The following is a 15,907-nucleotide window of genomic DNA, read 5'->3' as shown; positions in this document are numbered from 1 at the left end:
GCGGGGCGGTGCGGGCAGGGAGCTCCCGGCGGCGAGGGCTGGCCGGCGGGGCTTGGACTTCGGCTTGGGTTACTTCATCGCCAGGCGAGGGGGCCTGGAGGGAAGATTGCCGGCCCGCTCCGAGCGCCCCACACGCTGCCGGTGCCCGGCGACGAGCGGGCGGACAGGGAGGGAGGGCGGGGGGCAGGAACCCTCGATCGCCAGAGGAGTGTAAGGGAGGCTGCCGAGCTCCGGGGCAAGCGAGGCTGGAGACGGTGAGTTAGCTGTCGCGACGGCAGGGAGAGCTTCTCCTGTCAGCTGCGGCCACCTGTGTAATGTGCGGTGCTCGACGAAATGCTTGAAGAGATTAAATGCATTACTGTTTAGTTACACGGGTTGGGCTGCGCTGCACTGCCGGAATCCTGATGACAAGAAAATCAGAAGCCGGTGCTTTTTTTTTTTTTTTGGGAGGGGGGGTGTTGTTTGGGGTTTTTGGTTTTGGTTTTTTTTTACACAAACTCAAAAAAAGGCCTCGAATCACGTCAGTGAAATGAGGTAGGGCAGCCCTTTCCCATTGGAAGTCTACAGGTGACCAGCAGTGCGACCCATGCATTCCCACTCCGAGTCCTAACCTGCCTCGGCTGGGTAAATACTGTTTCCTTGCTCTATGTAGAATGAAAAGTTTATCTTTTACTAAATGTGAGCCAGAGTTTATTGTAAAGAAACAGCGAGCTCTGCTCACTTGGGCTTTGAAGAGTTAAGAGGAAGAAAGTCATAGGTTAGCACTTGTGTTTGAAGGCCTGCTGTGGGTGATGGCCGTTTTGTCCTTTCATCAGGTGAAACCATAACTTTGGAAAATCGGTGTTTGCAGAAGACACACTGTGACAGCAACATCAACGAATCCTTTATACTTGTTTTGGTAAATTAATTGTAGCCATCCTGTAATAGTTAAATATTTCACAGTTAAAAGGCATGATAAGAACTGGAGAACTCATTTATTTTAGTAGGTATCAGAGCAAACTGATCTGTCAAGTTGAAAGCATATTCAACAATTTGGTTGCTAGGCTAGGAGAAAGGATGGATGGTCTTTGGAGGACAAGGTGTGTTTTGAAAATAATATGCAAATTTAAATTGAGGGATAGTTGCTTTGCAATCCTTGTAAACTGTACAGTTTTGTAAGAGTGAAACTTGTTTGTCCAAAGCAAGCAATATATTCTTGATTGTACTTTGTAAATATACATTAGACAATGCCCTCATTGGAGAGAATGTGCCATAAACTTATAAATAAACTAGGTAATTTGTGATCAAAACGTTACACAAATGAGAAACTTATGGCCAACTAGCACACACACTTACCTAACCAAAAAAAGTCCAACACACCAGAAAATGTGCCACACAGGAGATGCAGCCCTGTAAAAATTTAAGGCACCTTTTGCAGTAATAACATATTTTGCACTTCATTAGTTAGTTCTGTACTGGGGAGAATGAGGTGTTGAATGTCCTATTACAGTTTCTCTTAAAAATCTTGGTTTTCATAAGAATATTTTAATTTTAAGGTTTGTTTAGAGACTTCAGGTACAGGTTCACTACAGAAAGAAAGTATACTTGTTTGTCTTTAAGAATGTCCAAGAAAAATGTGCCCAAGAAGCACCTTGGGTTAAGATTCAAGAATGTAAGATAATATTTCTGTAGCGTTTTCTGAGTCTTTTAAAACTTTACACAAACGTTTAATAAATCAAGCCTTTAAAACAGTTAAGTTTAACCTTATTTTATGAAGCAGGAAAAAATGTGAAGTAAAAAGCCAAATGAAGAATGAGAAGCTGAGCATAAAATCTTAATTTTCTGAGCTCAATTCTTTAACTCAAAGTTCCCATCTAATATGATGGGGTTTTTTTTTACTCTCTTAAAAGTGCTTATATTCCAGATGTTTTCAGTATGGAGTGAACTACATTCAATTTTCCTTCCTGTTAACTTGTTTCACATGATGGCATATACTTAAAATAGTATCTGTCTTCCTATGCTCTTAAGAGCTGGGGTTTTTTTGCCACAAGGTAGTATTTCCAAAATTTCCTCTGTAACCATTCTTGCCACTCCAAGATCGCTCACATGTGCACTTTGAGTGTGGACCTTCGCTATTTTACAGGACTCCAGGGCACTTTGCTCCCATCCACGAGCAATAAATAACAATTAACAGTAGCAGCTGCACTTTTTGAATGTACTTATACAGTCAGTCTGCTCTTTCAGCTTCAGGGATTTTCTGACTTTTGAGATACTCATGCAGTGCTTCTAAAAGGCTGAAAAGTTTCTGCAGCAGCTAAATCGGGGATTTTGAGATGCTGTTTGACTCTGCTGTAAACAGATGTGAACTTGAGGCCATATCATCTACAGTAGCTAGCCTTATCACCTCATTATATTACACTTATATCTACACAGATTTCTCAAGCAAGAAGGGAAAGGTGTATAACACCTCCTACCCCTTATGCAATACTTGCTGCAATTGCTGGTGGTGCTGATTGTGAGGGAAGCCCAGTATATCGTCTTCAATGGGGTGGGTAAGGAGTGTCCTGGCTGCGGCTGGGAGAGGGTTAATGTTCGTGAGCTGGGAGGGGCACAGCCGAGTGCCGGGCCCTGATCGGGCACTGGAGCAGTCCATCTCGTGTGGCGTTCTGCGGGATAGATAAAGGAGGTGGGTTCTCGCTCCCTTCCGCCTTTCTTGGCGGGATCTTCCCTCTGTGGAGTCGGTCGGCGAGCAACCCTGTCTGTGTTACCCGTTTGGACTTTCCGTTACTGTTTTACTGCCACCACTAAACTGTTTTCTTCTTATTTATTTATTTCAACCCATGAGCTGTCCTTGTGTTCCTCCAGTCTCCTTCCGCGCTCAGCGGGCAGTGACCAGCTGCTGGCAGAATTCAGACCACGACAAGGAGTTTCTCTGTATTTCTCCCAGCTCTGTGCTGAAGTGTTTATGCTTGGAAGCACGTCACACGTGTGAGCCCAACCCAGAAACCATGAAAACTACACAGATAGAAAAAACCTGACAGGAAAACATAAAAAGCAATTAGCTCGGCATTTTAAAGCGTAAGGTGTAGTTCCCAATACTTCCTCCTCCCGAGGTGGATAAAAGCTGGGAGGAACGGGTGGTTGCTTACCTCTTGCAAGAATGATAGCTATTCTATTTGGGAACCAGAGGCACAGTGAATCACACTGGTGAGTGCTGGGGAGCAGATGCAGATTAAACAAATAAAAATATTAAGTAAAGTTGCTCTTGTCATCCTGTCTGGTAGCCTTGTACTTGAGTCTGGCGACAAACCAAACCTGTAGGTTCAGGTCTGAAAAAATGAACTTATGTTCAAAATGTACAAAATATGAGTACCATGTGTACCTGAAAGGAGGTTGCAGAGAGCTGGGGATGAGTCTCTTTAACCAAGTAATAAGCGATAGGACAAGAGGTAATGGCCTCAAGTTGCACCAGGGAAGGTTTAGACTGGATATTAGGAAGCATTTCTTTCCAGAAGGGGTTGTTAGGTGATGGAATGGGCTGCCCAGGGAGGTGGTGGAGTCCCCATCCCTGGAGGTGTTAAAGAGTTGGGTTGACATAATGCTGAGGGATATGGTGTAGTTGGGAACTGTCAGTGTTAGGTTAATGGTTGGACTGGATGATCTTCAAGATCCTTTCCAACCTAGATGATTCTGTGATTCTGTAGACCACACTTCTTAACTTTTATGGTAAGGAGTTTCTGCTGCTGCTGTTGTCATTCTTTAACACCAGGTTTAATTAGTGAGGAGAACTAGGTTCACTGTCAGAGAGCATGGATATTTGAAAAGCCTTGTCTAAAATAGCTTTATATCCCTGTGTTTGTTGACTGTATTAAAAAAGTCAGAGCTCACTTCGTTACTACTCACTGGCAGTAACCCACTTTCCCCTTCCAACTCAGCTTAAACTGTATCTGTTTGGAATGTTACATAAAATATTTTCCCTCTTGTCTTCTGAGGTGTGTACAAGTTCACTTTTTGTTTCTTTTCAGCGTTCAGTATGGCTTCTCCAGCTCTACTCATGCGTGTGGTCGCCTCTGCATATTCTGTCGCGGAAAAAGCTGCAACAATTGTTCGAAATGTAATGGCTACAGGAGATCTAGGGGTAGTGGAGAAGGTATTACTTTTACTTTGTTCCAATTTCATTTCTCTCATTTATGCTGAGTTAGATACAGGTAAAAGTGGTACTTTTGAAGATCGGCAACTGGGGAAGGAAATACAGAACTCGGTGCTCTGATACAAGAACTATTCCTTATTAAAAGATTAAAAGTGCACTGGAGAAGTGTCTTTTAACCAGTATTTCTAATGAATGTTTAGACACTTAAAAGAAACATACTGTAATTTTGTCCTGATACCCCTCACAAAATACAAGCTTTGGATAGCAAGTCAGAATTACTAATAATGAATCTTTCCCATAAACTTCCATACCTATATTCTAACATCTGTAGTACACCTTCACTTTCTGTGCTTTTGATGAATTTTGGATTAGAATAAATCAGTGTTTAGTTTCTTATAACAAAAATAATCTTAGATTTTACTGTAAATCACAGGCTTCACAATAAATTTGGAGCTTCAAATTTAATTTTAAATAGAAAACAGAAATGAAATTACAGTCATCTGCATGAAGTTCTTAATTTGCTGTGAATTAGTAAACTGCACTGATCAGCCAGGATCTTTCTTTTGACTACAATACTAGAATTGGTGGAATTAACTTATAAACTTAATTCTAGCTTTACAGGTATGTCACAATATTATGGACTGCATAATGTTATTTTTGTTCTTTACATTGAAGTAATTGCTGGTATTTACATTTTTCTGATAGGAAGCACTTTCAGCCAGTTGTGAAGAAAAGCCTGATCTTGTATGAATTTTATTGTCAGTTCAGACAGTAGATGCAAAAGGAAAGTTGCCTTTTTTCCCCATTAGGTCAGTTACATTCACCACTACAAAAACCCTTTTTTTTTTTTTTTTTTTTTCCCTAAGCAATTAAGATGAGGTGTATAGGGGAGAGAATTAAAAACCCCTGGATATTAATGATCTGTGTTTTCAGAAGTACTTAGATTCATAGCAGGATTCTCAGACATGTAAAATATATTCTGCCACATAACCTGCTTTAGGTTCTTTGAAAAACCAAAGCAGCTGCACTACAAGAAAGCCTTAAAATACCTGCATCTGGAGGTACAAAGAAGGTACTGTCTGTACTTTGATTGATAGATTAGTTATTTTTAAATGCATAAACAGTTTTCATTAGACTTATTTTTTTAAAAGTCCAGCAAGGTTAAGGTAGTTTTAACTAAAACTAAATGCTGGCTTTTATCCATTTAATCCAGTTTCACTTTAGAAAAGATGCATGTGTGTTAATATTATTTCCCAGTAAATCAGAAATGCATTGCTCAATCATTTTCTAATATAATAAAACAAGTAAATGAACACATTTTAAGCTCTGTAACCAATTACATAAATAACTGTAAATACAGTATAACAAAAATGATCAAAAGTAACAAGTGATTTTGGTTCTAGATAAGGCTGGTTATACTTTTTTTTAATGAATACTACAAACGCATAAGATTAGACCAAAAGCAGTGACCAACAGAGGATGTGTCTGTTTGAGGGACTAGCAATCTCAGGATTCCTGCAAGCTTGTCAGAGGCGGTTAGTGAAGAAAGAGGAACGATGCAAGAGAGACGGCCTGTATGTGCCCCTGCTTTATAGTCTGGAGAGAAAAGATGCACAAGAACAGAAAGTGCTGCTTCTCATCATTCATCTTCTTTCTGCAGTCAGCAAACATCAAGACCAATTCCAACTGGCATTACTTGAAAGCCATAGAAAAGCTTGGAAGACAATATTTCACCTCTTCCCTCAACACACTGACCTCCCATGCATTTATCTAGATGAGAAAAAATAGTTCAAGGACACCTGAATTTTTAGCTAGCTCCTCCCCTTCCTCCCTTGAGGTCCAGAGATTTCTTTACCCCAGTCAACTCTAAGCTCTCCACCTATATTGCTTCTCCTTGTAGCATTTTTTTTTCCCCCCGAATTGGTAAATAGACATTTTGCCCAGCCATTCTTACATTATTGATGACTGTTTTGAAGAACTACATTATACTGTTGTATTAGGTGGGTGTCCTGGAACTAATGACATGCTCTGAAATAACTTGATCTTTCTGAGTCTAAACTTGGTACCAAATTTATTAGGGGATGAGATGGAAACTTCAAAGAAAAATGTTAACTTTCAGATAAATAGGCAATTGGATAAGGGACAGACTAGGTTTTTGAGCATGCAGAAATAATGCAGAACCCATTACAAGATTCTAAGCAGAATATTTTATTCCTATGGCTAATTTCTATAGCTGTAAAACAATTTTCATGTTGTCACCAAATAAGATACAAGCAGATAAAATAAAATTTTTGATTCAGCTAAGATGCAAATCTTTGGATAAATTGGCTTCCTTAATTCCTGTGCTAACAACACAAATATTCCTTACTGGGATTCTGTCTGTGGACCTAAAAGGCTCCTCCATTCATAGATACATGAAGATTAAGGCAAGAAAGTATTAATAAATTGCCCACTTCCACTGTATAGCAAGTTATTAATGTTTAATACGAAATTACTGTAACCCATCTAGCAACGTATGTTTGGCAACACTGCATCTTTGGGGAAGGCTTTGTTTCATGTCATCTTGAGACACCAAATCCACTGTTGCCTCTGTGGTATTTTTGTTTCCAAAAATGTGTGGGTGTTACTGTCCAGTTCAATTCTACTGGTTAGCTTCTGGCCCGTCTTGGTCCTTCTCTGCTAGACTAAGGAACTGCACAGTATTTAGAAGTTTATACATCATGATTGTTTCTATTACTATTTTTTTAACAAGACAGATTAGTTGGATCTTTAAATCACCTTCCCTGTATTTCTCCTGTTTCCTAATATGCCATGTCTCTCCAATGAATTTTAAAATATTTTTTCCTGTAAACATCTTAATTTTTGCTTTTTCCTCTTCTTGTATTATGTCTGGGTTCATGCTTGTATTAATTTATTCTGTACATAGTGTAGTATTTGCAGAAATACATACTCAGTGCAATTGCACCACTGCGTGAGAAGAACATGTCATGTAAATATTGTTTTAATATCATACCAGTCTACCTTAGTTCTGGGGTATACAGGGAAGCTCTGCTTCTTTCAGTTTTCAGCCTGCCTCTCAAGATCACCTACTAGGTTGATGATTTATCCAATTAGACTTCTTTTTCTTTACAAGGTAGATATTCAGAGTGACATATGGTCCATTGTACTGGTGGTGGTGGTGGTGGTGCTTTTTGAAATACACAAATTCCCATCCATCTTTTGACAGACTGGAGCCAATGACTTGCAGACCAAAGCTGACCGACTGGTACAAATGAGCATTTGTGCTTCCCTGGCACGGAAGTTTCCCAAGGTGACAATCATAGGAGAAGAAGTAAGTAACTAGTTTGTTCCATACTAACAATTTAACTTGCAGTAATTTGCAGTGGAATTTGCTTTGGCAGGTTTTACAAAATCATGTGGGCTTTTTTTAAAAAGAAAAGTATTTCCAGCCCATTTCATTTTTCCATTGCATTGGCTCTGTCAAGTAAGCTGCAAGCAAATCCACAGTTCTAAGGCAAATTGAGGTGAGTCCAACACCTTTTTCTAACAATTTTGAGAATCCTTTTGTTAGGAACTCCCTACTGATGAGGTAACTGAGGAATTAATTGAAGATGGCCACTGTGAAGAAATACTAAAGAAAACTTGTCCTGCTCAGTACACAGGAATTAAAGAGGAAGAGGTAATGTTATACATATGTCTTCATATTTTACACTATATATTACTTACTGAATTTAGATAAGAATGTATTAAGAAGAAAGGTTACTTCATTGTTGCCAGTTTTTCTTTTTGATTTGAAAACTGAAATGTAGTCATGCGAATCACACCTCCAGAGCTGGAAATGGTGCATATCCCTGTGTGCAATAATGGGAAATGGAAATTTGTGTCTTATAACTTGTGATTCAAATTAATTTGGAAGGAATCTACTTTAGACATAAGTAATTTCCATGTTCAGTTTAAGCCTTCCTATCTCTATTAAGATATTTGCTGAGAAGTTCCAGTCAGTTTTTAAGCCTTTTTTGTGTAAGATACAATTGTAGGCTTCAGTCATATTATAATGTTAAAAATTTGAATCTCTTTATTTCCTTACTGCCATAAGAAAATAAAAGCACTAAAATAAAAAATATACTCTGCATGGTAATTTACATTATTTGTATTTGTTAATTTGCCTTATTTTTTTATTTTCAAAGCTTGTAATATGGGTTGATCCTTTGGATGGAACTAAGGAGTACACTGAAGGTTGGCTTCTCTTTTAAATCTTCTGATTCAAAAAAATTATAGCAGTGTAATAAAAGCAGCACATACATGTAGGTAGTTTTATGATAGAAGTTACACACAATGGTGTTTCATAAGGTTGATGTTGTTTCTGTACTTTTTAAGTTCTATGGATTTTTTTAATCATTCCATTCAGTTCTAACCGGTATTGAATATTCCTGATGGACTACTGAGAGTGCACCAGTTTTTATCATTTCAGGGAGCAAAGGGCTGCCCTTGATTGCTGGCAGGTTGTCTTAAGCTTTTAGTCAAACTTACAATTTTGCATATACTTTGAATTGAGGGAGGAAATTTCCCATTCAAACAGGAATATGCTCAATTATATTTACATCCTTCTCTTCAAACAACCCAAATACCACAGCTGTATTTGTAGACCTTTCAAAATAAAACATCTTCTTGCACATCATAATTCTTCAGTTGTGGGAATAAACTCTTTTCAGCAAAGCCTAATTTGTGTCCATAGAAAAAGACCCTAAAATGAAGGAAAAAAAAACCCCACTCCAAAACCAGTATGTTGAAACCTCACTTTAGCCTCCTGCTACATCTTTTAGTTGACTAACGTGAAATCTTTTAGGCAGATTTTTTTTTCCCGTTTTCAGGGAAAGAGAGGTATAACTGTCAACAAATTGCTAGGTTTGAATATCAGTAAAGAATCTACACCACAGTTATAGATGTCATTGTATACTGCTATTTAGTTGTATCTTTAAATTTCTTTCTCATTATTTGTTAATTATAACATAGTTCTATTAAGAGAATTCTATCTGGGACATTTTTTTTCAGACTTCAAGGCTAAATGATTAAAAAAATTGTATCAACCAACCTATTAACACCTGAAAATCTTGATTAGTGTTTGCATTTTTAAGATACCACGCTGTATATCAATTTGTGGACTTTTATTGAGGGTTGATCTTTTTATATATATATATATTTACTTACCCTTTTTCAAGGATAACTACATTAATATTATTTCTGTACAGGTCTCCTTGACCACGTAACAGTTCTTATTGGAATTGCTTATGGAGGCAAAGCAATAGCAGGAGTTATTAACCAGCCATATTACAACTATGAGGTATTAAATGTATTGATTTGTTTAGAAGCATTAGGTAATTTCTAACTGTCACTCCTAAGCCATTTCTAGTTAGCACACTTTGAACTGAAAAGCAGTGTGTAGTGGAGTTAATGTTGTAATATAAGGTGGTGTTGTTTTTATTAAATATACACAATTTTGAATGTTGGTTTCCAGGAACTGGATCTCAGGCATCTACCAACAGACATACTGAATCCTGAGGCTTGTGTAATACACTAATACAGTATATATTATATATATTCTGTACATATTACTACAGTACATATAAAGTATATACTGTAAACCAAGTACAAATTGGTGTTTTTTCAGTCTTTGCTATAAATTCTTTAGTAAATCCATGCAATAGCTTCATTTGGGATGTGTGGAAACTGCCATAAATCTGCAGCCCTAAATAAATGAAGCATACCTGTCACTGACAGCTGGGTTAGAGCATATCAGGCCAGGTTTCAGGTGCTAAGTCTAGGATGTCCAATCTACGGGCATTTATGCATGTTTGGAGATTATTTCAGTTTTATCTGTGAGGGGAGGGAAAAACCTCATGATGCAGTCTGATTAATTAAACTTACTATAATTTAAAGAAAAAGCTCTTGAGCTGATGTAATGCACATCATCACTGACTCTATATGTTCTATGTGATAGGTATGATGAAACACTTAAAATTACAAGATATTTTCAGTTACAGATTGTGCCTGAATTACATAAATATACAAATATTAACTTGTCAGTCATTGGAGGCAGGATGTAGTGCACCATCACAATGTCACAGATAAGAAAAGGGTAAATGATGTCATTGCCTTAGAGGGAAAGAGAGCCAATTTCTCAATCTGGGCTCTACAGTAGTTCTTCTTAAGTATCATTATTTAAATGTATAACCCAGTATTAATATTATACTCCCTGTGTACATTTTTCATAGGCAGGAACTGATGCTCTGTTGGGCAGGACAATCTGGGGAGTCCTGGGCATAGGTGCCTTTGGATTTCAGCTCACAGAAGCACCTGCTGGAAAACACATCATCATTACCACCCGTTCTCACAGCAGTACCCTGGTAAATGACTGCATCAGTGCCCTAAACCCAGATAGCATCATCAGAGTTGGAGGAGCAGGAAACAAGGTATGAAAACTCCAAATCTGCTTTTACCAGGAGGTGGTACCTTTGGAAAAAGAAAAGGAATTTTAAAAGAAATAATTTGCTTACTTGCATGAATGCATGGAAGACTTCCTCCCCCGCACAACTTATCTTCCTGGTATTCAGTCTGCTGTGAGGTGATAGAGAGAATTTGGTACAGTTATATTTGTAACAGTGGCCATGCTGGTCATGGCTGAGGTCCATCTTCCCCAGTATTCTGTTTCTAGGGGAGAAAATAAAAAGTTATAAGACCAGAATGACTAAATGGGAATTCAATTTAATCACAATTATTAGACATTTCCTCCTGTTCATGTTAATGCAATTATCTAGCAGCACATATGAAAGGATAACAATAGAAGCATACAGCAATATTTCCTTTGCAAAACTTGTGTATGGGGAATACTCATTTGCTGCAGATTTTAAAGCTTAATTTTGTCATGGCTGTCAAAAACAGACCTTCCAATCTCTTTTTTCCAACGTGTGCAAAGTCCAAAATGGCACCAAAACAACAGGGAGATAGTTTCCGCTTCATTTTTTTAGTACTTGCACAAGATGGAAATTCTTGTTTCTGAAACTAAAAGCAGATTTTCATCCTATAGACTGTATTTATATCAATGAAAAATAGATCATTTAGAACAGTAATACAATATAACTTTCTAAATCTTAGTATAATTTCTTGTAATATCAGAAAGAAATGGCTGGTGTTCCTTTTCTGACCATAAGTATGTAGAATAAACTGATCTAATCCCTATTTCCTGGTGTTATTTTTAGCCATCTTTAAATGCCTGTATCCTTTTAATGATTGCCACTCTCTATTCATAACAGATCGTTCAGCTTATAGAAGGCAAGGCATCTGCTTATGTATTTGCCAGTCCTGGGTGCAAGAAGTGGGATACATGTGCACCTGAAGCTATTCTGCATGCTGTGGGAGGTAAGTTAATAGCATTCAAAAATTCCATGGTAAGTGAAACTGCATCAATTTAAAGTTATTTATATTTTTAATAGAAAAACAGAATTTCCAAATATGTCTTTGGAGAGAAAAATGAAGTACGTATGTATTTTTAAATAGTCACGATTCACGAGGAGCTTTGAGCCCTTAGAAATCAACAGTAACTCCAAAGGGACAGCAAATAATGCTCTGGAAATCATGATATCTGTTTTGCCCCGGACTAATACAGTCAATAAGTGTCAAATAATTAAAAAAGCCAAACTCTGAAATTTTGGGTATATTAATTTTAATGTTTTCAAAACAAATGTTTTTTTTTTGTTGGCTACACAGTAAAATCATGCTGTCCTACTAACTGGATACAGTAGTTTATTATTAGTAACATATTATGTAATATGTGGACACTGAATACTTCAAAACAACAAAAATAGGCCAAACATGCAGTTGTTTCTTGGATGTACCAATTCTAAAATTAAGTTACTCATATAATTCAGTAAAATTAGTGGTCTCCAGACAAGATAAGCCACTTCACCTTTCTAGGGGTTAAGGGGTTAGAGAGGAAAAGGAAAAGTCTCACTGACAAGAATTTGAATGTGTTATAATAGTTTTTCTGCTGTTCATGTTGATAGACATTTTACCACCATATGCTAAAGTTGTGGGGCTTAATGTCCCAAATTCTGTCAAGCAGGGATAAGAGGCTTCATAATGACATTATTTAACTCCTTTGCAGTCTCTAGTGTTGATAACTGGGATGGCTTTAAACAGGTTAGCTCAGGCACAAAAAACCCAAGCAATCTGGGGCAGCACACTGCTGTATTTAGCTGTAGGTATCACGTGGTTAAATTAACTTCCATAAAGATCTGTGTTGCTCTTGCTAAGTGATTTCTAGAAACTCACTTAAAACCAGCTGGGGTATTTCTACATTATGTTAGAGTTGGTTGTATAGACTTACCCTGGCTTTTACTTGAACTGAGGATTTTTCTTTCCTTCTTATCAATAGTCAGAGTAAAAACTACTCAGGAAGCATTTTAATTAATCTGTAATAAAGAAATTGTTTTACTTTTCCTGAAACACAAGGGATGTAAGTATTGCTGAAAGAAAATAAAACCATTAGTTATTTGATTTCAGTTAATAAAAAACTGTTGCACTTAAACTAGGAGCAGAGATACTTCACATCTGATGACAGGAATGTGTATGCCAAAGCCTGTCTTTTTTTCGTTATAACACTTGTACTAATAAACAGATTATCTGTCTCTGACTCCTGCTTGATGGAATATTTTTTTCTTTTTTTTGCAGGCAAGATAACTGATATCCATGGAAATTCATTTCAGTATAACAAGGAAGTGAAACACATGAATTCAGCTGGGGTCCTTGCCACTTTGAGAAATTATGACTATTATGCCAGTCGTATTCCTAACACTGTTAAACAATCTCTTGTGCCTTAAAGCAGTAAAGCACCTTTGCTTGGCCTGGAAGGCCAAGAAAGTGAGCTTGGAGAAAAAGAAAAGATAACTGAGCTTGAAATTTTGTTTTATAGAATCTGAACTGAATTCTTATGTGAAGTTGTTCAATAATTTCAAAATTACATGCAGAATCTCCAGGTATGTTTTGGATTGGAGTGTTTTGCTGTGTTTAGCAGACAACATCACAACAGTCACTTTCATTCAGTAGTTGTTTACCATATTCTTTTGGGAGTATTCATTCTTTGTGACTGTCCTTTGTGACTGTACAAAGTCATATAAATAACACTACCATCCAAAAATCATCTTAATATTCAGGGCACAAAATTATATTAAGTCATTTACCTGATCTTGCTTGATGTTTTTTGTTATATGTAGTCAGTAAGGGTTTATCATGTTAAATACAAATGGACTAAAAATTTGCCTGAATGGATTAGCCCCCTTATTATAAAGTTGACAGTTTTGATTCTTAGAAGTGAATCTTTGAATTTTTCAATCTGCACTCGGTTTCGGGATGGCCAGGATTGCTGTTTGTGATGAGTTGGGTTGTCCGAGTTTCGCAGGAGCCAAGACACAGTCCAGCTGGGCCTCCGGTGCCTGACATAGGGGTTCCTGGATCACTGGATCCATTGAGGATCAGGGAAGCGTTAATACAGTAGTGTTCAGGCCACCTCACTTGAGGAGAACCCAAGGAAACTGCAACACGGGGAGGAGTTCCCAGCACCTCTCTGATGATCTGAAATGCCTCTGTCAGGGTCTGTGTCACCTCATTCTTGGAGAGCTCTGGGCATCCTAGGTCGTTTTGTCATACATGAGCACCACAGAAATGCCAGAACTTGAAATTTTACATGTCCATATTTTGAGGAAACAAAGTCCAGGTGCCGTTCCAACAGCCCCAGGAGCTGAGGAACTTGACACTACCAATTTCCCCTCCTGTGGGTCATAGGCATGTTAGGGGACGGGACAGACCAGGGTATAAGATCATCTGAAATGAACTTAATAATTGAAGACCCTATTTCAGTCAGCTTTCCCATAGGTGTGGGGGTTAGGAAATCAGGATTCAACTGTTCAGTCCATTTGAACACAAAAGAGAACAAGTAATAAATTACATATGACTAGCTAAAATTACCAGCCAAAACAGATGAAGTCTCTTCAAGCTGAATTTAGGGTTCTGAGTATCTTGAACTAGTGGGGCCCCATGTACTTTGTTTTCTCCAGATTTTGTGACCCAAGTCCCTTACCCTCAAATTAAGGAGTTTTAGGGCCCCACTTTTCCATAACAATGTGACATGCTGAGGTATGCCACAAATTGATGCCAGTTGTGTTTTTCTTCCTCTTCTCTGTGTGGATAGAAGAGTGGCATATGTTGGGTTCTCAGGCTTGTGGTATTGGGGAGGGTGCTTGACCTTGGCTGCTTGCTTGCATAAAGACTGAATGCCTTAGCTCTCCCAGCATAATTTTTTTTGTCTTCGCTTCTGCTGACACTATGGACGGCAAAGTAGCCTGCAAGTTGCCTTGCACCCATTCTCACATCCTCCCTGCCTGCAAGATTAAGTTCTCCAAATAACTACACTCTTGGTCCACTTAAACCATGTTTAAGCTAACACTGAACTTCAAGATACAAAACCCATATGTTTTCCATAGAGAAGAAAATGTCAAAACACAGCTTTCAACGGTGTGTTCAAGTTACTTTTTTCTCCTTTCATCACACAAGGTATTTAACAACTCTAATTTGCTTAAAAGCCCTTAGATTAGATCCTTTCCTCACAGTAGGGTAACACCAATATGACTTCACTGATTTAAAGATGGCTCTATTTCCAGCAAACAGGAACATCTTGACTGAGAAGATATGAACAAGGCAACTCTTGCTAAAGTCTCTCCATGTGCACACATGGAAAAGGATCTGAGGAAGCTCTTTCCTTAGTGAGATCATCTTATCATAACATTTACAGATAAATTAGCAAGATTATCACTTGCCTCATTCTATCATCATCAGCCAGTACATAATGCTATCATGACACTGGATTAAAGCTGCATATGTAGGAATAACGCATGCTTCTATGCCTTTAATCTATAGCCTACCTTTCTTTTCCTTCCTCAGGCACATGACTAGTAAGGCACGCAAGACAGATTCAGCCTGCTTTAATTAGAGCCTTCATATTTTGACTCATTATAAATTGAATCATTCCACATATTGATTGTGACTGAATTTTGAATCACGTAGCAAGTATTGGATTAATCTAATTTCACTGCCTCAGTTATACATAATTCTCACCTTTTTCTTGGCAGGATTCTCAGACATGCATTCTTTAGTGTTCCCATCAAAATCTGCATATGAATTTGCAAAACACATCAAGATAAAATGTAGAATGACTTTGACAACACAAAGCCTACCATCGTCTTTCCATGTAATCATTGAAATAAAGTCAAGTACAGAACCCACTGTTAGTAATCTTCATCCATGTCTCTGTATCCTTATTTTCATCTGAAACTTGCTATGCGTTTGAAAATTTCCTCAGCATAAGCCCCTAAGTCTGCTGTAATTTATCTCTCTGCTCATTTACAGCTGCCTCAGTGGGAGTAGAACTCACGTGCCATACACCAGCTTCTACCCAATGTAAAGCGTAAAGACGCTTATGTATGGAACCACTTTCCATGCTGACAGAAGTTGTAAAACTGCCAACATGGGAGAATGTTAAGGAAACTTTAAATAAACGGCAGCAACAGGAACCAAGGATAAAAGCCAGAACACAAGGTGCAGTCATGCTCTGGCTACATGACCACGGCTTCAGCACCAGCCCACCAGTCATGCATTTGTGAATTTCTCTTGCTAGCACATTAGGTGCTAAAATACCATCTAGAAAATAGTCGGGGGGGGGGGAAAGCA

General features: G+C 38.1%; 1 protein-coding gene across 1 annotated transcript; it reads left to right on the top strand.

Moving 5' to 3' along the window:
• Positions 1-6: 6 nt before the first annotated feature.
• Positions 7-13,492, top strand: BPNT1 (3'(2'), 5'-bisphosphate nucleotidase 1). The gene is made up of 9 exons (XM_026846505.1): positions 7-254; positions 4,005-4,129; positions 7,356-7,460; positions 7,701-7,808; positions 8,317-8,365; positions 9,379-9,470; positions 10,402-10,599; positions 11,440-11,545; positions 12,857-13,492. The coding sequence occupies exons 2-9, from the start codon at positions 4,013-4,015 to the stop codon at positions 13,003-13,005; spliced, it is 924 nt and encodes a 307-aa protein (XP_026702306.1). The 5' UTR covers positions 7-254; positions 4,005-4,012; the 3' UTR covers positions 13,006-13,492.
• The last annotated feature ends 2,415 nt before the right edge of the window (positions 13,493-15,907 follow it).

Source organism: Athene cunicularia (assembly GCF_003259725.1).
Source record: "Athene cunicularia isolate RWA chromosome 3 unlocalized genomic scaffold, athCun1 chr3_part1, whole genome shotgun sequence".
Classification (NCBI taxonomy): Eukaryota; Metazoa; Chordata; class Aves; order Strigiformes; family Strigidae; genus Athene; species Athene cunicularia.
Note: the sequence above shows the minus strand (reverse complement) of the source record. Positions and strands in the feature narration are given on the sequence as shown.

Coding starts and splice junctions, on each gene's coding strand:
- BPNT1 (XM_026846505.1), top strand. CDS start 4,013: ATGGCTTCTCCAGCTCTACTCATGCGTGTGGTCGCCTCTGCATATTCT. Junction 4,130..7,355: donor ATCTAGGGGTAGTGGAGAAG/GTATTACTTTTA, acceptor ATCTTTTGACAG/ACTGGAGCCAATGACTTGCA. Junction 7,809..8,316: donor CAGGAATTAAAGAGGAAGAG/GTAATGTTATAC, acceptor TTATTTTCAAAG/CTTGTAATATGGGTTGATCC.